Source organism: Chionomys nivalis, chromosome 8 (assembly GCF_950005125.1).
Source record: "Chionomys nivalis chromosome 8, mChiNiv1.1, whole genome shotgun sequence".
Taxonomy (NCBI): Eukaryota; Metazoa; Chordata; class Mammalia; order Rodentia; family Cricetidae; genus Chionomys; species Chionomys nivalis.
Window position 1 is genome coordinate 43,111,760 of NC_080093.1, and position 27,000 is coordinate 43,138,759.

Below are 27,000 nucleotides of genomic sequence, written 5' to 3' on the forward strand. Positions count from 1 at the left end.
TAGAAGATAGTTGCTGAGATGTAACATATATCACCCTTATGAGAGGTACATATATGACATTTTTTTAGTTGTATCTCTTTATTGTCAAGAACACATGACAACATGTGCTTATTGACTGATTACTAAAGCCTTGAGCTTATTGCATATACAATGTTGGTTCCTGCTGTGGGGTAAATTGCATCTGTCTAAAAGATGGCATTCAATTCTGGTCCCTATGTCTATGAATGTGACTTTACTTGGACATAAGATTTTGGTAGATGTGATTAAGTTACCATGAAGGTCACACAGGACGAGTGAGATTAATCTGTTTCATTAATGTAGTAATTGCTATATGATGCTAACTTATAATGAGAACTTACACTAATAAACCACAAATGATACGTGTTGAAAGCTTTTAAAGTTTCCTCACTTGGTGCAGACTGTGTGTGTGTGTGTGTGTGGCGCGCGTGCACGCACACGTACATGTGATAGGAGTAGTAAAAAGGTAAAGAAGCCCTCATGCAGCTCCCATTTCACGAGAGGCGTGTATCATCTAGTGAACACTTCAACATCACCTTAGTTTACTTTGTGTAGACTGCGGCAGTGAACTTGCCTGTGCTCCTTGTGCATCCATGAGTTGGGCAGTCTACATCCTGTGCAACCATCTGTGATTGACCCAGCGAATGAAATGTTTCTGCTTTCTTTCCCTCCTCTCACTTAAGATCTTCAAGAGGAAATTCTCAGAACTTTACTTCCAGTTTTTTCTCCCTTTCTCTGCTTCTCTCTCTCTCATTAGCATTTTCATGTCCTTTGCATCTTTCATACTTACACAGAGTACAAGCTCTCATTTTGTGTTAAGCATGCTTGGCTGTCAGGTATTGTGGCACATGGGCTTTATTCCTAGCACTCCTGTGAGACAGAGGCAGGTGGATGGATCTACATGAATTCAAGGTCAACATGGTCTAGAGAGTGAGATCCAAAACAGCCAGGACTACACAGAGAAACTGTCTCGTCAAACAAAAACAAACAGAACAAGAAAGAGTTCTTGGCTTAAGTAGTCCTATAAACAAACCTTAACCCATGCTCCTGTAAATCACCGTGATGAAACTGATTGGTTCACAAAACAAAACCTGGAAAAGGATATGAATGTTGTTGGGGGGGATCACAGTTGAGAAGAAGAAAGGGATTGGCAGAGACAGGACAGAACAGGGGCTAAGAGGATGTGAATATGATCAACATTTGTGTACCCATATAAAATGTCACAGTAAAACTAATCTATGTGTAATTAGTATATGTTAATTAAAACATTCTTAAGCCATATTTGAATCTATATCTGTCAGCAAGCCACCTGAGCAGTCCCTACCCCCACACACCCTATCTCACCTTTGTCCTCTTTTCTTGATATGTTGCTGCTGAGAACTTGTTGAATTTTTAACATAGTAGTTAGTATCTTTTCTTTTGACTTTTATAATGTAACCAAACACTTATAATTAAAGAATTGTCTTCTGTTGCCCGCCATTTGCAGTCATACATGACTTTTGTTATTTCAGAAACTCAGGTCCCCTTCTATCTAAAATAAGGTTCACAAATGCTTTCACATTTTCAATTAATAATAATAATAATAACAACAACAACCAAACATTTTGGTTACAACAGATGCCAGTTTAGTCAGTTTGATAGGAAAAAGCTGAAAGTCTATACTAACACCACCTCCTCTTCCTCCTTTTCCCTTGCAAATGCTAGGCAAGTGCACTACCACTGAGCTGCATCATCCCCTTTTTATTTTGTGGGGGGAGTTTGGGGGGTATGTCTCAGTAAATTGTGCACGCTGACCTTAAACTTGCTGTCTTCTTTCTGCTTCAGCCTCCCAAGTGGCTGAGATACAGGCCTGGACAGCACTTTCTGAGTAACAAGAAACTAGTTGGTTTCTCTGGGCCTTCCCAGATAAAGATGGCACTTACCCTACCCCATTTAGTGGAGCACATTGTAACTATGAGCTTATGGTGTTGCTCTTTTGTTTGGGGGCTGAAACTTGTTGTAATAAAAGCAGCAGTACTGCGTCCCCGGCACCCGGCTGTCCTCATGGTTTTACCTGAAATAATTACACGGAAACTGTATTCTTTTAAACACTGCCTGGCCCATTAGTTTTAGCCTTTTATTGGCTAGTTTTTACATATTGATCTAACCCATTTCTAATATTCTGTGTAGCACCATGAGCTGGCTTACCAGGGAAGATCTTAACCTGCGTCTGTCTGGAATGGGAGAATCATGGCGACTCCTTACTCATCTTTTTTTTCCCAGCACTTTCTTTTGTTTACTCCACCCACCTAAGGGATGGCTATCAAATGGGCCAAGGCAGTTTCTTTATTAAATAAAAGTAACTTCTCCATCAGAAACTAAACTCACTACTTAAAGTAATACATTATTTATTTTTTAAGATATATTTTTATTTTATGTGCATTGGTGTCTCCCTGCCTGTGTGAGGGTGTCAGATCCCTTGGAACTAGAGTTATAGACAGTTGTGAGCTGGCATGTGGATGCTGGGAATTGAACTTGGGTCCTCTGGAAGAGCAGCCAGTGCTCTTAACTGCCAAGCCATCTCTGTAGCCAAGTAATATATAATTAGACTCTTACCTTTCAGTGCACCCTTCAGTGGCTTTTTGCTTTGTGTTTCCCACGTTCTTTTATTCCATAGCAGTGGTCACTTAACAGCCATCCATGTTACTACAGTGGGATGCCTCAGTCCTTTTGTTCAATGTGACATTTTGGGCCACTTAATTAAATTACATTAAATGATATGTTTTGTTGCTGAACAGTTGAACTACAGTGTGGATAGCATCTCGGAATTTTTTGAAAAATATCCCTATAGTACAGTTTGAGCTTGTAAGGAGAAGTAGTTAGCTCCTCTAAGGTAATGCCTTTTGCAGAATTATTTCTTTATTACTGTTTGGTTGGATTGATGTCGACAGTGAACACCAAGGCTTTGATGTTTTATATGGCATTCTTCCTCACTAATTAACTTCATTAGTGTAGTGGGGAAGAATACCATATAAAACATCAAAGTCTTGATGTTTAATCACAACTTTAAAGTCTTAGACTCTTCGATTGCCAAACACATTTCAATTAGTTGAAAGAAGGTCGAAGATTCTGTTTCCCTTCTCTGGCCTTCAAAGTTTTTCCAGATTCTTTTCTGGTTGACTTTTGGTACTTGATCCTAAATGTTAATATAGACAAGCTAAAGTGGCCGTGGAGGACACAAATAATCTTCCTACAAGCTATAATGTAGTTTCATTGAGAGCCTCAGTTTCAATAGAAGGCAGTCATAAATTTTCCTTTTGAGTATTAATGGAAGTAAGTATGACTGATATTAATGATAGGTCTTATTTATTACCTTGTTTTCTATTGTCACAAAATATCTGAAGCTGGTTATTTTAAAAAGATAAAGATTCCTTGGCTCACAGTTCTTGAGAGTGAGACATAATAATGGTTCATGTTACTTTGTTTTCTGTTGTCTCAACATATCTGAGGCTGAACATCTTAATTGGGGTGGGTCCATTTTTGGCCTCTGGTGAGAGTCTTGTAAGACATGATAATGACATGAACATACTTGTGGGATGGGAAGGTAGAGGGATTCAGGGCCTGCACAAACCATAATAATCCCTTTTGAGGGTAGCCCCCTCTGTGTCTCCTGATTACCTTGCACTAAGCATCTTCTCTTGATGGTCCCACCACCTTTCAACATCATCTGGGCACCAAAGAACAACTCACCTCTGTCTGGATCACCATGGGCTAATGTTCTCCTGAACTCTCCAGTGTTGTCAAGTTAGAGCCACTTCATGTTTCCGTGTTACCATGTGTAGTTCAGCCTTTCAGTTCAGTAGTCTTATATTTACATGTGAATTCCTAAATGACAAACAACAGGAACTCTTTCTCTTAGGTCTTTCCACTTCAGTATGTGTTCTTTGTTTCTTTTTTTTTTTTTCATAAGGTTTTACAATAGCAATAATGTAATTCAGATAAGCAATTATTGTAATTGACCTTGATGCTAAGTGTCCTTGGCTTTTACCGTAGTTTGCTTATATCCTGAGGATGGCCAATTATCTCATAATACCCACTTCATTGAGATTATTGTTTTAATTATCACATTCAAAATATATCTCTTTGTCATCATTGTAGAGTCACACATGGGAATGTTACATACAGGCATTCAGAAGTGGGTTAAGAGTGCTGCGCTTTATCTCAGGACAGGGTTGAGGTTGAAGTTTTTCTCCCTTACAGCTCTGAACTATGATTTTGGAATTTGCAGTTTTTTATCTGTTGTTCATTATTGCATGATTGGCTGCAGGGCTAGCAAGTCTGGGATCTCCCTGAGCTAATTGTGTTCTTGCAGAGGTCCCTAAGGTAATGTGGTGCCAATGGCTATGCAGTTCTAGTTGATTAGGCATTCTGATTGATAGCAATCAGCAGTGGCTTGCCATTAGCTGACTCTGCCTTAGGTCATAGGTTGTCGACCGTGGAATCACCCAGGAGCTTTTTAAATATAATTGCTCTGGGATAGGGCCAAGGTGTTCCTCTCCCTCTTCCTTTTTCTCCATTGTGTTCTCCATTCCCCTCCCTTTTTCTCTCTCTCTCCTTATGTGCAGCAATAGCTGAGAGCCACTAGATTTTATCAGTGTAATTGTAAGTCATGTGGCTGGTTTTTTTATTTATTTCTTTGATAAAGATAAGGATGCTGTTTGTCACATGACTTACATGGTCATATAAGCCCTGTGAGATTAGGAGTATTCTCATGGGGTACCTAAAACTCCTTTTCTTTCTGAATTAAGAAACTATATCTGATTTAAGATGCATGAAGTTGGCTTTACTGATGAACCTGATTTCAGTTTTATGTACACATGCATGCTTCTCTGACGGAAGTCATTTAGCTAAAACTCTGACATCTTCCTCTCATCTGTCCTCTTCCCATCATACTTGTTCTGTGATCCAGCTCTGGATAACTGTAGTAGTTGCTAATTGGTTCCTGCTTCAAGCCACTAAGACCTTCTTTCATAATCTCATTCAGAATTTTGCTATTTTAATTTAACATGAATTGACATGCACACAGAATTTATATTTTACATTTATAATTGTTCTTATTTTTAATTACAAAGGATGGATCTAAAAAGATATTTTCTGTCCATGAGGCTTTCAAAATTCTTACTCTAGTTTAACTGAGAAAGAGTCTGATGGGAAGGTTTGAGAATTTAGACCTTTTCCAAGACCTTGGATTCATTTTTAAACCATGAGTACCTTTACTGCCTTTCAGTGACATGTAGGATAAATCCCAGGCCTTACTGAGGTCTAGTGGGTCTGCACAATAATCACCACCCTACTTTCCATACTGTCCTCTGAGACACAACACTCTGCCCTCCATGTTTTCTAGTTCTACCCTCTGATTTATCTCCTTTTGTAGCACAGAGTGTTTGCACTTATTTTTAATTTATTTTATTGATAACTTAGGTTATGTTGCCTATTTAAGGTCCTTTGCCTGTTCTTTTTTCTGTATCCTTAGTGTCTTGGGCCTAGCAAAGTCCCTGGCTACCTACCAAGGTGCCTCTCATTTATCATTATACTTGAATTCTTCTTTTTTTTTTTTTTTCGTTTTTCGAGACAGGGTTTCTCTGTGGCTTTGGAGCCTGTCCTGGAACTAACTCTGTAGACCAGGCTGGTCTCGAACTCACAGAGATCCGCCTGCCTCTGCCTCCCGAGTGCTGGGATTAAAGGCGTGCGCCACCATCGCCCGGCTATACTTGAATTCTTGTTGAAGTCATTTGTCAAGTTGTGTGAACGTGGAGATGCAGGTGTATGGCACATTTCGGTCACCATGAGTCAGGATTGTTCTAGAGGCACATTTAACTTGAATTCTACAGATTGGGGAGAAGGAAGCACTAAGATGAGTGTGTAGCTAGAGTCACAGTTGAGAGCATGCTTCTTCTTTCCATACTTCACAACAGGTCAGTCTCTCAGCTTCCAGCTGCCCAGAAGGGGGTTCTTGGTCAGGGCTTAACCTGTGCCTTTTAGGGCAAGTTCCAGAAGTAAGCAGAGAAGGGCAGCGTACCTTCCCCTTCATATAGTTATTACAAACAACTGTCATTGGCCTCCATAGTTCATGCCATAAACTGGATAGAACTATACCTCTTAAAAGTTTGGAAGGCTCAGGAGTCTTGGTCAAGATATTTCCCATCAAGAGTCTTGACGAAGGGCTCATTTCTGAGTCATAAGCAGCACCTAGCCATGTTTGTCATATTAGTGGGAAGAGCAGATACTTCCTCTAGTTGTCTAACAAGCTTACTCATTCAACTCATAAGGCTCCACACTTGACCTAATCCCCTTTCACAGGTCCCACTTTCAAATACAAACACATTGGGCTTTAGGTGTTAGAGTTGTATTGCAACATAGGCATTTAGACTGTAGCCAGAAATCTTTATAGAGCATAAACCCTTATCTCCGTTGGGCAGCTTTGAAAGTAGAAGCTTGGAAGGGTTGCCTGACCCAGAATCACATAGCTTATTAATGTTAGACCAAAACCTGAAACCACAGTTCACACACTAGAGCACATGCTTATTGCATGATGTACTTCTTGAGATTCTATGCCATGAAAAGCTGGTGTCTTGTTTCCTTTCACTTCCCAAATATCTAGCATATTGCCAACATTCAGCTCAAGACGTAGCTGATATCTTAGCACAAGCCTGTTTAATCAAGTCGTTTCTCATTACTAGCTAGGACTAAAGTTCTGCACTGAATCTCTTTGTCCCTATACTCTAGCGACTAACGTCCTCTTGATCCCACTGTCTATTCCCAGTGGACAGAAGTCAGAGAGTACCTATTTTGGAAAACTTTCATCAGGGGCCCAAATGTCTGTGCTGTGTCATTTGTTCTTGGAGACATTCTTGAAAGTCCTAAACTGGAATCTTCTGAAACAGATCACTGCTCCTAAGATACTACAAGCTGAATACCAGATCAGAGGACATTGACCTTATTAATGGAGGACTGCCTATGATGAGATGTTTATACACATATGTGCATATATGAAAAGAGAGACTAGAGCACAGAAGCCATGCCTGAGTTGCAAATTACTTATATTCATTCATTTGGTTAGCAAATACAACATTGTCCTTGTACTACAAAATGAAGTCCATTGAGCCATTTTAGTTTTTAATTGCAAAAGTGTACTCCTAGACTAGTGTTCTTTCTTTTTAGTAAAATGGTGATTAATCAAATAGTATTCATTTTATTTCTCCATACCACAAGAGTATTTTTTTCTAGTCCATTTTCAACATGCTGCAATTTTGCACCAATTAGTTTGATGCTGAATTGCAGTTAGTTCCATTCAGTTCTGTTTACTGAGTAGCACTGTAGTGATTAAATGTCATAGAGTACACCAAATATACAAAAGTAATTAACCCAGAAAGGACATGTTTAGAATAAAGGTCAATAGCCTCTTTAGCCCATAGTTCCAACAGCAGGCTAAGTGTTGACAGAGGTGTTGCTGGTAGGTCTGGAGAAGATGTGTGTGTGTGTGTGTGAGAGAGAGAGAGAGAGAGAGAGAGAGAGAGAGAGAGAGAGAGAGAGAGAGAGAAGGTCAAATGGAGGAAAAGGAGAGTATTCACACTTGTCTGCTATGGTAAGTAGAATGGAATATGGAATGCTAAGATTTTTCTCATCAGATTGTTTGGAAAGCAGGTGAGACAATAGACTGCAGTTTTGACTTGCCTGTCAACATTTCAGCACTGATAGTGCCAAGATCTTTCTTGGTTTAACCAGAGTAATCTTTTTTTAAAAATTAAGGTTTATAATCACATCACTTTCTCTTTTCCCTTTCCTCCCTCCTCTCCCAAGTTCTTCCAACTCTTTCCATGTACCCACAGCCCAACTCTCAAATTTATAGCCTCTTCTTTCCTGTTTTATTATTGTTGCATATATGTACATGTATGTATTATATACATCAAAATATAAATACAACTGGTTTAGTCTGTTTGTGGGCATATGGTAACTAGAGTAATCTTGATGCAGACTAGGTGACTCTTTCTTCCAGAGTTTTATATGCAGTCAGACCTGCATCTGCAGATCTGTCATTGAAAAGCTGTTGCTTAGTCATTTCTCTTGAAATCTTTGCTCATATATCTAAGCATTTTTATCTCTTGTTTTCATCCCTCTATATTTGAGTCACCATCAATCACAGTTAATATTAATGAATTATTAATACATAATTAAAACTGCATAAAACAGCAGGTAGTTGATATTGTAAAAAAATAAAGAAAAAAATTAATAGAAAGCTTTTTCTCAAGGATTGCATCTTTCTGTTTTATAGTTAGCCATTTTTCTCCCGTTTGTATGTGATGATTTAGCTGCCCAAGTGGGGAAAAAGAAGAAGATTTTCCTTTTAAGTAAAAGCCTTAGGAGGAAATCCCTAGGGATTATTATTTTTAAATGACAATCACAGAAAAATTACTAGGACATGAGTCCTTGGGAATCTCTCCTTTTCACTGGTCAATCTTCAGAGAAAAGTGCTTCTCCCTAGCTACAGACAGCTATTGACCACATGATAAGCAACAGGGATGAAGTTAACTGAAAATGGCCCCTCTTCTGCCAGAAATGTATCCCTTTTAGAATAATGAAGGAAATTGGTGGCCTTGATATGTTTCTTCAACAGCACTCACCATATATGCAGTCAGAGGCAAGGCTGGCACAGACCCTGAAAGAAGACCTGCACCCTAGATTGGTGGAGTTGCAGCAAAGAAAGGTATCACTTTGGATTCACCTCTACCCAACACTGCTTACCTCTGTTTCAGTTTTATGTTTCCCATTGTTTCCTCTTAATACGTTTTCAGCCTAGTTCACTTTCAAAATCACCACTTTGAAAGCCTTCTTCCTTTGGTGTGCCTACCTACACAAACTCCCACCCATCCCTTCACAGACACACAACTATTAAGATCACAGAAGTGATTATATTGAATGTCAAGGATTCAAAAGACTACTATCAAACAGTATACGCTTGCTACATATGTATACTTTCCGGTATCTAGGTAATGAAAATCACATGTGACTGAGAGCATACTCCATGTTCCTTTGTTCAACAGCTGTAATGAGGCAGTGGTGCAGAAGTCAGGAAAGGAGATGAGAAGCTGAAATGGAACTCACATGAGGTCCAGGCCTGGCATCACAGGTCAAGAACTTTCACAATATGACAGTTAACTGATACAGAAAAACTGAAAAATTCTTAGCCTCACAGGCCAGAAAAGAAAATTCTTGCCAGAACTTGCATAAAACTCTCAAGTGAAAAGGCTTGGGTGTCTGCTATAACAAAGAAACTTCCAGGTGAATTGGGAAAAGTAGATAGGAACTGTTCTACCTGTCCTACCATAGGGCTGAGGACTTGCAATGTTAATGGGTGTTTATTTCTCTTATGACTTTGAAAACTTTTGGATTTGTGTTGCCTAATATGGTAACCACAAGCCTCACGCACCTATCAAACAACAGCAATGTGGCCTTTCCAAGATAAACTATAAGTATAAACTGCAAACCAGCCTTTGAAAGTGCAGTACTAAAGAGGAGAGATTATAAAATATCTCAAATATTATATTGATTATGTATTGATATAGTATATTTTATGTCTGGAGTTATATATGTTATTGAAATTAATTTTATGGTTTCTTTCACATTTAATACTGTGGCTACTAGAAAAATAAGTACATGTGTGTCTATATTACATTTATATTGACAAATTCTATTCTGAGATCCAACTCACTTTTTGTTGAAAGTTGTATCAGCTGTAATCATTAGAAACTAGCTATTCTGTCCTAACATGAAGACCAGAGGTTCAGATTGACAACCTTAAACTACTAGGCAGTTTGTATTTAAATTGGTTGGGTTTTTTTTATATCCTCTGTGTTCCTGAAGAAATGCTATCATACATTGTATAGAACATTTGCAAGAATAACACAGAAGAATACATATGAGGTTGTTTGTAGCTAACACTCATAATGATATATGTTTAACCTTATATAGATTGAAATATTTTACTAGAAAAATAACAACATGAAAAGACCAAGGTAAGGATCCTGACATATTAAGGTATGGCTTGCCAAAGCTTAGTGCTAAGTCATTACCCTGCTTTAATTCTTCTAAACAGATGTTGGGATTATATTGGTATTTATATACACACACAAACAAAATATAGCACAAGATAGTTCTTAAGCAATTTACCCTACCAGAAAATTCTTAAAGCTCGCCACTTTGGTTTTTAGCACAGTCAAATTTATATACCCCATTGAAGGAGAGTTAGTAGCATTAATAATATGGCAGTAGGTAAAAGAGTAGTTTAGGCTATATCTTACATAATTTTATTCTTCCAAAAGAAAATAACCAATGCGTATAACTCTAATTAGTGTAGAGTCCACATACAAATATTTTAAGTATCTTGTTAATGAGGGCAGAGAATTCTTGGGGAGAACAAAAGCACATGACTGTGTTAAATTTTGCAAACATGAAGGCCACTGAATTGAAAGGCACAGAATGGACTGGACAATTAAGCATTTGTGTGCAATGAAAGTTGTATTGGGGGCTGGAGAGATGGCTCAGTAGTTAAGAGCATTGCTTGCTCTTCCAAAGGTCCTGAGTTCAATTCCCAGCAACCACATGGTGGCTCACAACCATCTGTAATGAGGTCTGGTGCCCTCTTCTGGCCTGCAAGCATATACACAGACAGAATATTGTACTCATAATAAATAAATAAATATTTTTTTTAAAAAAAAAGAAAGCTGTATTGCTTGGCAAATGTTTATTATAGTTTCTGTTAAAATTGTGATAATCAAGGCGAAGTACTTGTACACATACACACACACACACACACACACACACACACACACACACCAAACCTGCACCATTGTCTCTTCATGTGGCCCATAGCTTGGACCACATGCAGGGTGACTGTCATGTGAGGAAAGCTAAGACACCTGTATAAGAGTCAAGCTCACTCACATCTTTGGCATCAAAATGTCATGTTCTTGCCCCCAAACTACCAGAAAAAAGTAAATGTATTTAATGAAATTTCTGGTGCAGAGCCAACAGTCTTATTCCAGGAAGAGGAAATAACAGTCAAGAAACCTCAAGAGGACATTAAGATAATGTTCTAATTTAAAATCAATTGTATTGATACCTTATAAATTATTAGGGCATTTTATCCTGACCAAGTAATGTGTAATGCCGAGACCACAAAAACAAAACATGAATGACTAAATATCAAAGTGCTGTTTTACTATTTCATGAAGTAAAACAATGCATATGTCTTTTGTATTCTAAGTACTTTGACTTATGATGGAAAGGCAAGCTGTAGAATTCATTTATCTCATTTCATGTATATTCAGTAAATCCTTGTTGAGTGAAGATTGTGCAGTACTTTCCACCATTGCCAAAGAGGATTGGCTCTTCATATAGGCTTATTACAATAGATGCTAAGTACTCTCCTCTCAGTATGAGCTCTTCAGGCCTTACTGAAACCTTAGAGCAATGCCCCCACTCTAGCCCCACCTGCTGGGAAATGAAAACTTCAAGAATTGTAGTAAGTTCTAATAAAAACTGATGCAGGCCAGTCTTAAACCAAAGGCTATCTGACTTTATGTCCACAGTGTAAAAACTGGAAGTGCTGTTTCAAAATCCCCTATCAAACTGTTAGTCACTCTGGTTTGATTATATGCAGCAGTTTGTCTTGACCCAAGTTTCTTACTAGAAGAGAAACAGAAAAATAACAGTAATAACAACAAAAATTTAAGAGTATGTCCTTCATGAATTGCTACAAAGATGAAACATAGTAAAGGTAGACCTCATTATATGAAATTATATTAAATATTCTTTTAACAAGGGCAGACCTTCACAAAGTTCTAGTTATTTTTGAAGGTGAGTTTTGATTTATGTTGATTTAAAAAAATTTTCTGTGAGATTGTCTGCAGAGTATGCTTTTTCTGACAGCCATAATCAAGCAGGTCATTTAAATAAAAGTCTTGGTGTAATGAGCAGTAAACCAACACCAGTGACTGACTCAGAGTTTTTCCACAGTCAACAGTAACTGCATGTGATATGAACTGTCCTGTGAGACTTATGCATTTTGACCAAACGATTTTCATTTTTAAGGTATTATATTTTTCACAGCTGAGGTTCACTCATTTGCTCTCTGGAAATATGAATATTTTGGTTATTAATAGTCAATAAAAATATCAATCACATTCTCCTGTGATATGGTACTATGTTAGTTTGTTGTACATAAATTTATTGGGCTGTCGATGTTTTTTAGAAACCTCCTGTAGCATTTGTAAAATGTGCAGTGCTTCATCACTGAGACACAGCAGAACTATGATTTTCTGAAGTCAGGGGCTGGAGGAGACGACTCAGTAGCAGCTAAGAGCACTTACTGCTCTTGAAAGGACCTGAGTGTAGTTCTCAGCACCCATGTGACAGCTTACAGTCATTCTTACCTCCAGTTCCAGGGCATTCATAACACCAAGCATGCCCTTCTTCAGTGTTCATACATACTCTCAGGCAAAAAACTAATGCTTGTAAAAAGAAAATAAATCTTTTTGAAAGAAAATAAGTTACTAGTCATTGTTGTTTGCTTTTTTGGTATAGGTATGCGTTTTCAGCTTGTCTAAGAGGTTGCAGAGGATATGTTGATTCTGGACTTTGGTTGTAGCATCAGTAAAAGGACCTGTGGGTATCTTGGTCCTTCTCTGACTTCTCTAAGTTTACCATGACCCACTCATACTAAGGTTTGAAACTACATTTCAATTAGAGTAACAGTGTAATTTGACATCTAAATGATTATTGTTGACAATAAAAGAAGCCTGGAAAATAAAGCAAACTCCAATCATATTTTCATGGTGCCCCTTAGCTCTTCATTGTCACTGTTTTCCTGACTAAAACCTGACTTACTCTTAAGTGCCTAGTAGATAATGAAGGCAACACCCATGGCCAGTGAGTGAGTTTTAGGATTTTTTTTTTCACGTTTGTCTGTTTGTTTGGGCAGGGCACACACCTGCCATAGAGTATGCATGGAGGTCAGAGGAGGAAGAGTTCTATCTTACCTCCACTATGTGGGTTCCAGATGATAAACTCAGGTTGTCAGGCTTAGTGGCAAGTACCTTTACCCGCTGAGCTAGCTGTCTTGCCAGCCCAAACTTTTAGGATTCTTTATCTTAGATGTTCATTCAAATTTTAGCATATTATTTCTGTTTATGACCTTTAAGTGGGCAGGGATGTCTAAGCATAATACCTTTGTGAATGGAAAGCAGAATTAATTTGGGGGACATTTTAAATCAAATTTTAAAATTTATCGTTCTTTCTCTATCATATAGAATCAGAACTTTACTGTGATTGTTGAAAGGTATGCTTTGGTTTATTGAAATCCTATCCTCATGGGCCTTTGGAATGTATGTGTTGAGGGGAAGTACTACAAAGTGCCTGGAATAGTCCTCACATGGACCTTCTTTTTCACAATCTGTAGTAAATAGAAACCGCAGTATAGTGAGGTATCAGCATTACTGTCATTGAGAGGCTAGGCTCTGTGCTTAAGACTATTTCTTGACCTTTATATAAACTGTTTTTCTTCATCCTCAAAGAAGCCCAGTGGGTGAAGATAGTATCTTACTATCCCAAACTACAAAAAGATTGAGTGAAGGTAAACATTATTCCTGGGGCTTCAGGGCTGTTAAATAGAAGACTCCATACTGTCTGACTCCAGAGGTGCTCTTGACTGCTATTACAGTTAGTGTTCCCTGTTATTAAAATTAGCTAATTATATTAATGTGACCTTTATAGAACTCTTTCCCATACACTCCATCTTTGATCTGGAGGTGGACAGGTGTTGGAGTTGTTGGAAGTATTAGTTCTATAGCAAATTTGGCCAGCAGCCTAAGTAAAATCTAAGGTGGATTTCAGAATGAGGACTAGGAATTTTTCCTTTTTGAAAAAGCCTGTTTTATAATAGTAGGAATAGCTGTAAGGTACATTTGTGCTACCAGTATAATTGGGTTTTTATAGGAAACATAAAAGCTTGTATTATTTTTCCCTTAGAGTTTCTTTGTGCCCCCACATTAAAACCCCCAACTTTTTTATTTTAAATACGTCATTTTGTTCCTTTTCCTGATAAAAATGGATTTTTTTTAAATGCAGAGCTTTCCAAAACATTAATATCCAGAGTATTTTTGACTTTTAAATTGATCTGTTTCTGTGATTATCCATGTATAACATATTGCTTGTATTATGATAAATTGTAATGAAAATATTTTTTCTGAATGAGCCTAAATGTTTAGATGTGAATAGTGCCCTGATGGAGTTCCTCCAGTAAGTGTCTTAGGTAATAAGCTATGGGAATAAGCAACTTAACTAAGCTTTTATGATAATCCAAGAGATGTTAAAATAAACTTTTCTAGCAGAATCATGATTGTCTTTATCATCATTTAAGTCTCCCCATTCCCATACTCAGGGAAGACCCAAGTGCCCACCCAGTAGCGGAGTGGTAGACTTCTAAGCTGTGTGGTGAGAATCCATGCCAAGCCAGTTTGACTCTAGAGCAGTTATGTTATTAGGGTGTTGCTGATCACCTCACTCACTATTCATTGAGCAGCTTAACCTTTAAGTGCTAGTGATAATTACTTTATTATTTTACTAGCAAATGTAATGTGTAACGCTTCTACAGTGAAATTATGGCAGGGGCCTGGAGAGATGGATGACTCAGTGGAATTTAGATCTCCAAAAACAAGGTGGACATGGTGACCCCTCTGTAATCCCAGCATTCAATAGGAAAACACCTCTTGTAGAGCAAGTTGCCTGGCTAGACTAGCACAAATGGTTGACTCTTAGTTCATCAAGAGACCCTGCCTAAATAAGTGGAAAGAGACCATGTAAGACACCCAGCATCAAATACCACATGCATGCACACATGCATGTAAACTTAAATATAGATGTGTACACATACTACACATACATTCATACAACATACAAAGAAAGCTGACCATACAGCAAACAGCAACCTTAAGAAAAAGGAAGCTGTTTGATTTAACATGGATGACAGTAAATGAGCACTAAGACGAAATAGGCACTGGGCAGTGTTGGTGCAAGGCCAGTGGTGGCGCACGCCTTTAATTCAGCACTTGGGAAGCAGAGGCAGGCGGATCTCTGTGAGTTTGAGGCCAGCCTGGTCTACAGAGCTAGATCCAGGACAGCCAAGGCTAAACAGAGAAACCCTGTCTCACAAAGGAAAACAAAAAGACAAAAACAGCATTACTTTTTAGCATTAATTTTTGAGAATGTATTCATTATTGTTTAGCAATTGTTTTTTCCTCCTTTGAAGAAAGTTGAAATGACTGGAAGTAGAGTGTCAGAAGGCTTAGATAGCGTCAAACATACATACACACACAAATTCTTCATTTGTAAAATACCACATTGGTAGGAGAAGGCATCTTATTGGTTAAAAAATAATAATAAGATGGATAAAGGGTGGAACCTTTTTTTGCAGTTCCAAGGCACCCTAGCACATTTTACTCAAACGATAACCTGTGAAATTCATTCAGTGACCTTCTTCAATATATCTAATGGTTTTTTTTTTTTAATGTTTTTGTTCTTTGGGAATTTCATTCACTGTGTTTTGATCATGTTCATTCCGTACCCCAACTCCTGAGATCCACCTCTACCTCTTCAGTCATCCACATGTACTTTGTGTGTGTGTGCTGTTGTAACTGCTGTGAGTTTCTGTGGATAGCTGCCCTGTTATACCCAAAAAATAGTTTCCTTTATGTCTTTCAGCCTCCTTGTCCAAAAGATCCCTTACCTTGAAGAGGTGGAGTGTGATATATATGTTCCATTTAGGTTTGATCACTCCAAAGTCTCTTACTTTTTGCATATTAACCAGTTAGTTGTAAGTCTGTTAATTGCCACCTCCTTTAAGAAGTAGCTTCTGTGTTGAGGATTGAGAGATTTTGCTGACTACGAGTATAGTAATAAGATGATTAAGAATCATCTTAATGCTATCTGCATTTTAGAAGGATGTTAATATATTCTTCCCCAGGGCCTATGACCTATCTAGCCACAAGTTTTTAGCCTCATTGTTAGTGCTAGATGGGAGTTCCATCTTGTAGAACAGACCCTAACTCCAGTTAGAAAGTTGATTACTCCTTTAACAGTCATGCCACTATCGCAACAGTGACCATATCTGGCCAGGCTAACTAGTGACGTTTACAGATGAGTACAACTGATGATAACATTTCTCCTCCAGTAGCATACATCGTACCCTCCAGCACTAGGAAAGCTAGCCAATAGAGATGAAGCTTCCAGTTTAGTATCAACTTGATTTCATCATATTCTGTGACTCAAGTGGCTTTAGCATTAGGGTCTTGCTGTCATTTTCTAGATGGTAACCAAGAGCATTAGCAATAACCTTAAATGCATAGGAATTTGTGGGATTCCTTTGGCCAACAACTCGAAGCAGTAATTCATTCCTGGTATTGTTTTTTGTTTTTTGTTTTTTTTTTTATTTGATAGTGGTTTCTGGTTGGGTTACCCCCCCCCCCTTCATTTTAAGGTAATTTCATTTAAACTCTTTTTTATGTGTGTGAATATTTTAGGAAGCTTCTATATGATATTTTCAAAAGATTTTTAGGTGTTAGGTATCTCTTCCCAAATTCCCCCTCTACCCTACTCTCCCACCTCCCACCAATTTAATTATCTGAGGAGTTTTGAACTAGATTGAAACACATGTTGAGGGCCATTTGGAATTCTTTGTGTTTAAAAACATTCCTGGCCAGTTCTATGCAGCCCACCTTGCTGGGTGCCGCACTTCAGGGGAGCTACAGTCTGAATGAAGTAGGAAGATGTTTTGTAAGTAAGCAGCAGTCTAGTTATTGCACATGCTCTGTTCACTGAATAAACAGCTTATTAAGGGAACAACAGGAAGGGAGTAACTAATTCTGCCAGGAAGCATCTGAGGAAGCTTTGAAAACAGACCTTAAGAGTTGAATTTTATGTTGGAAGGGATTTTAAAAGATACTGAGCAAAAGGGCACCTCTGTAATCCCATGGAGAAAGATAAAGATGCTGTGAAAATACATAGAGCTCTGAGGAACATGCTCAATGCACTGATGGCAGCAGGGCAGGGCCAGGACCATGGAATGGCACTCATAGTGGGTGCTTTGGAATACAGTCAAAATCAGGAGTTTAAATGTCTTTTCTAAAGTTGTAGAAAACCAGTTGCCTTTTTAAAAGAAGACTAAGGATAGATGACTGAATCTATTTTGTGGAAATAGAAGATTCTAAAAGTATGGAGAACGTATTAAGGGTAATAACTAGATAGGAAGTTCTGACTGGAAACCAGTGTCTTTGTGTGTTACTACAGTGACTATAAAACAATACCAAATTGGAATTAGTAAGCGTAGGAAGCAAAAATGTCAAGTCTTATGGCTTAGAAATAAACTGAAACTAGAAGTCTTTAGAGACGCTTAAGTTAATTAGTCTCCTAAATTTCTTTGGGAGCTGGTGATGTCGCTAAATGGTAGAGAACATTTGCTATGGGGGAGGCTCTGGGTTAGAACCCCATCACCATAAAAACAAAAATCATCTGATTGTTTTAGTTTTTGTCCTTAGTGAACAATGACCAAAGCCTTTTCTGTCATTTAGCCCAAGATTGGGGTGGGGGTTGTTAAGGGTAGAGTGTGTGTGTGTAGATTAGTGAATAACTTGAGGTATTATTTATTGATCCTTGCCTTTCAATTTTTTTGAAAAAAAGTCTCTTGTGTCCTGCTGTGTACAGGAAACCATCTAGCTTCTAACCTTCTGGGATTCTCTTGTCTCTACCTTCTGTCTCCCTGTAGAAGGGCTTGAGTTATAGGCACACGCTGTTTCTTCCAGATTCATATGGAGTTTTTAGAGAGGAGCACTAAGGCCAATGGTCCATCTCCCTAGCTCATGGCCTGACAGATTCTTGAGGGTAGTTTTTGTTTTCACTTTTTCATCCATAGTTTTAAGCTATCATACATATGCTCAATAATCAGCTGACTTTCATGGCAGAGAATCACATTTCTCAGGCTTCAAGTCTTGTCACCAAGGTAGGGGACACCTCAGGTTAAGTGCCTGTTGAAAGAACAGACATCAAGCCTGTGGCCTGAGCCTACGGCCCGTAGCCCCTTACTGTGGTTTCCTGAGGCATGAACCCACTTCCTCTGCTCTGGCCACAATGAGTTTAGGGTTTCCAGAAACAAAATGAGTAGGCTTATGAAGAACATAAAGAAATAACACAGTTGATGTTTGCAGGCATTTTTTTTTCTTGCTTCTGCATGTTCCAGGCCGTAGATGTAGGCTGAGTAAAATATTCTGTAATTATGGCCTATGTATCACATGGCCACCACATTTGGTTACTCAAGCCTGTAATGATTATTTTCCTCCTTTTTAATTTTTTTTAATTGAAAAACTACTGGTTATCCTTTAAGCTCAACTGTATTTAGTTTCTCTGTGGAAGTTTCAAATACCTACTTTGTGTCAGCCAGTAAACTTTACAAAACAAAACAAAGCCACGCCTATCTTTCCCTGGGTTCCATTCCCTTTCCCAACTTTGTGTAAGTCTTGAGCAAGATGCTTGAGATACTCGAGACCAGATCTGCTCTTTGGGGTTCGTACTCAGCCTGCCGTCCTTTTTATTCTCTTTTTACTTATCTTTCTATTTTGTCTTTCTCTGTTTCTTTTCCTCTGTACCTCTGTCTTTCTCCTTTCATCTCCTCCTCTGTCTCCTGTCTCCCTTTAACAGCTCCCCAGGCATGCACTACAGCACTAAATAAATAAATAGATAAATAAATAATAAATAAATATTTAATTGCTCTTCTAAGTGAATGATTTTTTTCAACCCAGTGTCTGTTTCTAATTCCAGAGCTCTTCGGTATCCCCATCAGCTAGTTTCCGAGGTTCTGAGAAACACAGGAACTCTACAGACTATTCTTCAGAGAGCAAAAAACAGAAAACAGAAGAAAAGGAAATTGCAGCTCGCTATGTAAGTTCATCCACCTTTGCTTTGGTGGAGGCCAGTTTGTCTTGTTCATTATATCAGCTGCTAATTTTAACCATTACCAGCCAATTGTAGAACATAGGATAACAATATCCTTTAAGAGATTTTTTTAAATATAGTATTTATAGCTGTGTCTCAAGCTATCTCCATCAACTAGCTGAAGCTATATGTGTATGTTTATGTGCACAAACATACATGTATATGTGTACATATGTATACATGACCACAGTGCTTTTCTATAACATCTAATCTAAGACCTGGGTATACTACGACATTATTTGTTAGGGTAGTTTATTTCCAGAACTTTATGTGGTTAGCTTAGACGTCCATAGTGTTCTTCACATGAACTGATACTCGTTTTCCTCTAGTGGCAGGTCCTATAAGAGAAGGGAGCATGCTGGGTAGGAAGTGTGGAGGCAGGTATTTGTTGCTCTGCTTCCCATCAGCTGGTTCCCTGTAGGACTGTGAACTTCACACGATGCTCAGACTTTGGATTTTTATCTCACAGTTTAACTATGCAATGAGTTGCTCAGAATTTTTAAATGCTGCCAGACCAAATTATGCCTCGCCACACTTATAGTCTGTGTCTAGATGGGTGTGAAAGTTTTTGTGTTCTGAGTTTTAGAGTAGTAAGCAAGCTATTGTACTCCATTTTTCAAGAATGGGAAATGGAATCATTTCCTAACTCATAACATCAACATGAAGAATAAGGAAGAGTACATTGTAGAGTGCATTGTAAAATGTGATAACTCTGTTTGATACAATTTTCATCACATCACATAAGGACCTGGCGTGGGCACATAAATGTAGCTGAAACTGTGATGTTGCTTGTTTTTACTGGGGCTAGAGATAATGCTTCTCAATTCTCTATACAGGACAGTGATGGTGAGAAGAGTGATGACAACTTAGTAGTTGATGTGTCCAATGAGGTATGTTTGTGGCTAGCTTCCCTTCCTGCTGCTCTGCAGCTGTAACAAAGGCTAGTGGCCTACTTTTGAGAATCTATTACCGACTGTCCATTGCTGGGCCTCTCAAGTGCTGCCCCTTCCTTTCAATTGACACTACCCTTTTCCACCACAAGAAGGTCACAGGTGTCAGTGGTCGCCCTCCTGACTGTACTGATGTTCCTTGCAGATTAGTGAACTTTTTGTTGTTGTTTAGAATCTGACCTCAATACCAGATGTTTCCTTTAGCAATTTCAGTTAATTTTGTTGTCTTTTTCAGAACATTTTGTATTTTTATGCAAGCTATTAAATGCTTTCAGTTAGAAGAGTTCCCCAGTCAAGGACCTTGGTGTTGTGAGTCAGTTGTGAGTCTTAAATTTTTTCTTTGTAGGATCCATCATCCCCTCGAGGAAGCCCAGCACACTCCCCTAGAGAGAATGGCCTGGACAAGACACGCCTCCTGAAGAAAGATGCCCCCATCAGCCCTGCCTCTGTTGCATCTTCCAGCAGTACTCCTTCCTCCAAATCCAAAGAGCTTAGCCTTGTAAGCTACCCCATCCTTACCAGAATTGCCACTTCCAAGATAATTTTTGAATTTTTATTTTTTATATATTTCACATTTTTCTTAGGGCTTGAATTTCCGATTGATGCATGTGTGTTTCAGATACAAGTTTAATTAGAAAAGATGTTTTGGAGCAGAAAGGTTTACTAAATTGATGGCATTTGCTTCCTGAGTCTGTACGTTTACAAGAGAGATAATGGGTGAGAAACATCACACTGGAGTTAGGGAGGTGGTCTTATTGCCTGTGGTTTGTGGTGACCTTGGTTTGGGGTGTTAGTCATTTTATTACGAGCTGCATTTGAATTGCCAAGCTATGCACAGCTGTGATAATTTTAGCTACTGCCTCAGAAATATTCTGTCATTTATAAAAAGTCTGCTTTGACTTAACACAAATGCCAGACTGAACTGCCTGTCCCTATACCTCTGCCTGCAACTGTGGAGTTGATTGCATTTGTGTGTAGCAAATCCTGTTTTTGTTTTTGTTTTTTTTCACCCCAACACGTTTTTCATTTTTAAAAAAGGCATATGAAGTTTTCAGTGACCTTTTGAATTTACAACTAAAGGATAGGATATTCTTCAGTTTGTGTGCAGATACAGAATATATGTGTGGATGGATATGATGGATGGAAAGCCTGATCACAGTCTGGGTTCAACACCCTTGTCTTTTCTTCTGGAACTCTGCTTGTCTCTTTATGGCCTCTCCTTTCTACTATGGGTTACATGATGCTTCATGTGAGAGTTTCTAAGAGGAGCTAATCATCCAGGATACTTCTTAGGACATCAACAGTGGTTAGGAGCCTGACATATCCATGGCCACCAGCATGTGGCCCACGTTCAGGATGTCTTTGACCTCTGACTGAAATCAGGTTCCTAGAAATGACCTCAGGTCAGCTTCAGTGCAGGTTTTTCTGTGGTGAGCCTCTCTGAGTCTTTGTCAACTACTTTTTAATCAATACAAAATATAAGAGAAGCTGAAGAAATTCTTAAGTTTCTTTTTTTGTTTTGTTTTGCGTACTGTTTTAGTATTAAATTAACTCTTAAAATCAAATTCTCCTGGCTGATATATTCCATCTCTTAATTAGAATGAAAAATCTACTACTCCCGTTTCAAAGTCCAATACTCCTACTCCGCGAACTGATGCACCTACCCCTGGCAGTAACTCTACTCCCGGATTGAGGCCTGTACCTGGAAAGCCACCAGGTGTGGACCCCTTAGGTTAGTAAGGGGGGAAATACTGTATACTTACTTCAGTTTTCAAAAAGATTTTAAGTGACTTAAGTAATGCAATCTGTTAAAAGTAGTGATAACCAGCACTGACCATTAGACAAAGTAAATGTTCGAAATTAAGCATGTGACCCCACCCATGTCTAGCACGTGTTAAGTATTCAGAAAAATGGGATGGATGATTGAAATACCCAAAAGGATTGAATAATTTTGAGAATAGTAAAATGAGTTCGTTTGAATTATGGGTTATGTTCTTAACTAAGCAAACAATGCGCTAGTACAGTTTTCTGTGTTTTTGGTTTTCTCTTCAGCATCGAGCCTAAGGACGCCCATGGCTGTACCTTGTCCATATCCAACCCCCTTTGGGATTGTGCCCCATGCTGGGATGAATGGGGAGCTGACCAGCCCTGGAGCTGCTTATGCTGGGCTACACAACATCTCCCCCCAGATGAGTGCAGCTGCTGCAGCAGCCGCAGCTGCAGCAGCCTATGGAAGATCACCTGTGGTATGTTTACCTGCTTTTATAATAGAGTTTGGGAACACACAGCATTGTCTTGTATTCTTTTTAATCTAGTTTATATAATAAAAGGTATTTATGGAAGAATCATAATGTTTCTGTATAAATTAAGATATGTGGATTATGTCTTGATTATTTTCTTTGGGAAGATGAGAAAGTTTGTGACTTCTTAAAATATAGTAATCATTTTGACATTTTAAACTATAAAATTGGGCCCCAAAGAAAATAAAAAACCTTTTGTTTCTGTAATAAACTTCAACAGTCAGTAGTTTGATTTTTTTTTTCTATTCTCCTGTCCTGAATAAATGACCCTTTAAATCCTAAACATTCTTTCATTTTATCAATAATTACTTCTGTAAATGTCTCTAAAATCTTATTTTCAAATAATGTATATTAGGCTTTAAGTGCCATATTGTTCAAGGTATAGCAAATGAATGTTTCGTTTTTTGTTTTGTTTTGCATGGGACAATTTTAGGTGGGATTTGATCCACACCATCATATGCGTGGTGTGCCAGCAATACCTCCAAACTTGACAGGCATTCCAGGAGGAAAACCGTGAGTACCTTTTGTCCCTTTGGATTTATGCTGCCAAGCTCTAGTCAGTCCTTGCCTTACTTTTGGAATTTGGGCATTGCTGAATAGGAATAGGGCTTCATTTTCTCTTAGCAAAAGACAAGGCATAGGGTTTTTAGTTTAAAATCAAGCCTTCATATAAAAATGTAAGTTGTGAAAGTGCTCTGGCAATCAGTGCTTCTCCATGTCTGTTACTGATTTCAAGGCAGTAGTGTTCAGAAAGTGTGATGTTTATATGCAAACTTAGATAATTAGAATTTGAACATATAGAGAACAGACATGCTGAACTGAAAAGAAAAGAAAACAGGACAGTCTTCTGCTCAGTGCTATTTCCAGAAAAGGTAGCTTGCTCATTGGCTTCTTTACTGTTAACTGAGCATTTGGAATGTCTGTTGACACTGCCCTGGAATGATAACAGGCCGAGTACAACACACCTCTTCTAGCCTCTTTTTCTATTTGTAATCTCACCGCATCCCATTCCACAGTCTTGGTTTCGGTACACTTGCACTCTTTTTTTTCCTCACTACCTAAACACAGTTCTAATTAGATTGTTCTTCAAAGAAAGAACTTTTAAAGTGAGTATTTGGCTTTGAGAAAAAAGAAAGAAAAGAGGAAAAAAGTGTTTTTTCTTCCCTTTTAGGAAACACATAAACACATCAGTTTTGATTACATCTTTGCTGAGATTGTACCTGCCATACATATGCTGCATCCCTAGTCTTGACTATCCACACGTGACGGAGTCTGTCTCTCTGGCATTTATTCTCACTGATGACCCTCTATCAACATTTTCTATGACTCACTGTCTCACTTCAGGTCTCTGTTGAGATGCCCTCTTAACAGAGCATTCTGCCATACTCGCTTTGTACAAATAACATCCTTCTCTGCCTTCCTCTCTACTGTCATCTTCCTCTTTTTTTTTTTTTTAGGTAGAGTTTCACTGTGTACCCCAAGCTGGCTGGTCTTGAATTTGTTATCCTTCTGCCTCTGCCTTGTAAGTGTTGGGCTGATAGTAGAGAGATACTATTGGACCCAGCTTTTGAATGCTTACTTGTAGCCATTGTGTGCATCTCCCCACTTAAATATAAGTTCTGTAAAAGCAGATCACAATAGGACTTTTTAATTTTGTTTTCTTTTAATATAATGTTTAGAAATGCATTGATTCATAATTGTGGGGTTGAAAAGTCCCAACTGGTATAACTTGAACATAGCTGGTGCTGGCCTTTTTGGTTTTGGGGTTTTTGTTTTGTTTTGTTTTGTTTTTTTGTTATTTTGTTTTGTTTTTTGGGTTTTTTTTTTGATGCAAGATATTATGATCATATTCTTGCCCCATCTCAACTCCTCCCATAGCCTCCTTACCACCCAACTTCATGGTCTTTCTTTCTCAATAAAACAAACAAAAAAAAGCATACACACACACACACAAATAAATGTGGATTCAATATTGTATTGGCTGATTACTCCTGAGCATGAGACCTGCCCTACAGAATGATTGATACATGCAATATTGCTCCATTGAAGATTTTCCCTCTCAGCTATCAGTTGTAAATACCTTCTTGCTTAATTTTGGTACTCTGTGCCTACTTCCACTTTTCCATGCTGGAATTTTATCTAGCTTGAACTTTTGCTGTCTTGTGTATGATGTCACAGTTGCTATGAGTTCATATGTGCATCAGGTCTATTGTGTCAAAAAATATTATTTCCTTGGAATCATCTCCTAGCTGTGGCTCTTAGACTCTTTCCACCTCCTCTTCCACATAGATCCCTGAGCCTATGAGGGGAGAGGTGTGATACAAACATCACGTTTGGAACTGAGCACCCTATGTCTTTCACACTGTACATTGTTCAGTTGTGGGTCTCTATGTTAATTACCATCTGCAAGAAGCAACTTCTCTGATAAGGACTGAGCAATGCACTAATGAGTATCTGTGGGTATAACAGTATGTCATTAAGAGTTGTTTTATTGCTATGTTCATTTAGCAAAATAACTAGTAGGGTTTCCCCTAAGGCCCATGACCTATCTCATCTCGGGTTTTTGGCCTAATCAACAGTGTCACTATGAGTTCCATCTCATGAAGTGTGAACCTTAACTTTAACAATAATAAAAAAGTAGTTAGTTACTCCCATAAGATTTGTGTCTCACTTGTAATCAGTATATTTTGCTGGGGTACATTTTCCAGGCAAGTCACTATTATATCTCAAAGGGTTCATAGCTGAATGAGATTGTAAGATGCATAGTCTAGTGCCTTCCAGCACTGTGAACACTGATCAATAGGGCATGAAGCTTGTAGTTGAGCAGCAGCTCAATATTTGCATATTCAGAGACGTAAGTATGTGATGTCATGAGCAATAAGTTCTAACCATCAGGTTGTGGAGTGAACTAGTAACATTGACAATAGCCTATAATGTTGGCCAAGGGGCAGGGCTGGCTATGCAATGCCTTTAGTCAAAAAGTCGTAACACGTTCCTGGTACTGGGGGTTTTGTTTGGTAACATATGGTGTCTAGTTGGATTATTATCTTTACTATTATGTTAACTCCATTGAAATTCCTTTTATACATGTATATATCTTAGGAAGCTTCTACAATAAGTTTTCATATGGTTTTTCAAAAGGTTTTAAGTGTTAGTTATCCCTCGCCATATTCCCTTTTCTACCTTTCCTTCCCATCCTTCTCCCCATTTAATCTTTCTATTTTGATATCTCCATTATCCCTTTATAACACTATATTCTGCTTTCCCGTCCTTGGAAAACTCTTAGCCGCTTATTAGTGTAATTACCTAACCTCTAGATATTTTATATGGACCACAGACATCTAAAACTTAATAACTTACGTTTTTATATAAGAGAAAACCTGCAATATTTCTTTCTGGGTCCGAGTTACCTCGTTCAGGATGACTGATTCTACTTCCATCTATTTACCTGCAGGTTTCATTTTTTTCAACAACTGAATAAATATTCTATTGTGTAAATATATCACATTTTCATTATCCATTCATTTGTTGATGGACATCTAGGCTGTTTCCATGTTCTGGTGTTATGAACAGTGCAGGAATGAAAATGGATGAGCAATATCTCTGTAGTGAGATGTAGAATCCCTTGTGTATAAACCAAGGGTGGTATAGATCAGTTTTTTGAAGAACCCCCACATTGATTTTCACAGTGACTATACCAGATAGCATTCCCATCAAATAATGAATATTCAGTTAAAGAAGTAACTTCCAAAGTAGTGGTGGTGGCACATTTCTTTAATCCCAGTACTCTGGAGGCAGAAGCAGGTGGATGAATCACTTAGTTCAAGGCCAGCCTGTCTACAGAATTAGTTCCAGGACAGCCAGAACTACACAGAGAAACCCTGTCTCCAAAAAGAAAGAAAGGAGGGGAGGGGGGGAGGGAGGGAGGGGAACTTCCAATCCCTTAAATACTACTTAGGCACCATTGATGCTCACAATGTTGGTTTGTTCAAAGAGTAAATAAATGTACATTGATTTCTTCCTTCTCTAACTTCCCTTTGCTTGTTACTTCAGTATTACATAGACACTTGTTTGTTGCCTTAGTGTCTCCTTGTGTTCTTTTTTTCTCATTTCACCTACCCTTCAGTGTTAAGCACACCTGGCTGGCCTTGGCTCTGTTCTTGTCTTCTATCTGCTGAATAAAGCTCAAGGTTCTTCCTCCTATAACTTACAGACTACAACCCAAATGTCCCAATTGCATCAAACAGTGCTGGCTCCATAGCCAAGTTGTTCAGTAAATATTTGGCTGATTAATAAGGGAAACAAGGCAAATTAGACTTTGAGTTCCTTGAGAGTTGAAGACATAAATATCAATTACCATAAAATTCTGTGTACCTGTGTATGCTCTGCAAATACTGGTTGACTGACTAACAAGTTTTGTTGACCAAGAACTCTGAACGTGAAAGATTGGTCTGTTTCAAGCAGTGACTATATAATGAGGTCATGGGATTAATCAAATAACAACTCAGATGCTCTGGTTCCATGTGAACTGAGATGTGATGAAAGGGCTCCTTTAGAGAAGAGGTACAGACTTTTTTAGGTGCTGCTAACAGTGTCCAAGTAGTAGCCAGCAGAGGTAGTAGAGTAGATAAGGTGAGGGTTCGTACTGCATGCAT

The 27,000-nt window shown here is 38.4% G+C and overlaps 1 protein-coding gene across 14 annotated transcripts in view; it reads left to right on the top strand.

The window, feature by feature from the left end:
* The window catches only part of Tle4 (TLE family member 4, transcriptional corepressor), a 140,877-nt gene that overhangs the window by 102,638 nt on the left and 11,239 nt on the right, over positions 1 to 27,000 (top strand). For 8 of the 14 annotated variants that reach the window (XM_057777421.1, XM_057777422.1, XM_057777425.1 and 5 more), the window contains 6 exons: positions 18,922 to 19,041; positions 19,932 to 19,985; positions 20,392 to 20,544; positions 21,645 to 21,777; positions 22,098 to 22,291; positions 22,779 to 22,858. In XM_057777421.1, the coding sequence (XP_057633404.1) occupies positions 18,922 to 19,041; positions 19,932 to 19,985; positions 20,392 to 20,544; positions 21,645 to 21,777; positions 22,098 to 22,291; positions 22,779 to 22,858 (734 nt within the window). Of the gene's footprint in view, positions 1 to 8,671; positions 8,762 to 18,921; positions 19,042 to 19,931; positions 19,986 to 20,391; positions 20,545 to 21,644; positions 21,778 to 22,097; positions 22,292 to 22,778; positions 22,859 to 27,000 lie in introns of all 14 variants that reach the window. The other 6 variants (XM_057777414.1, XM_057777415.1, XM_057777418.1 and 3 more) reach the window with 2 other exon arrangements.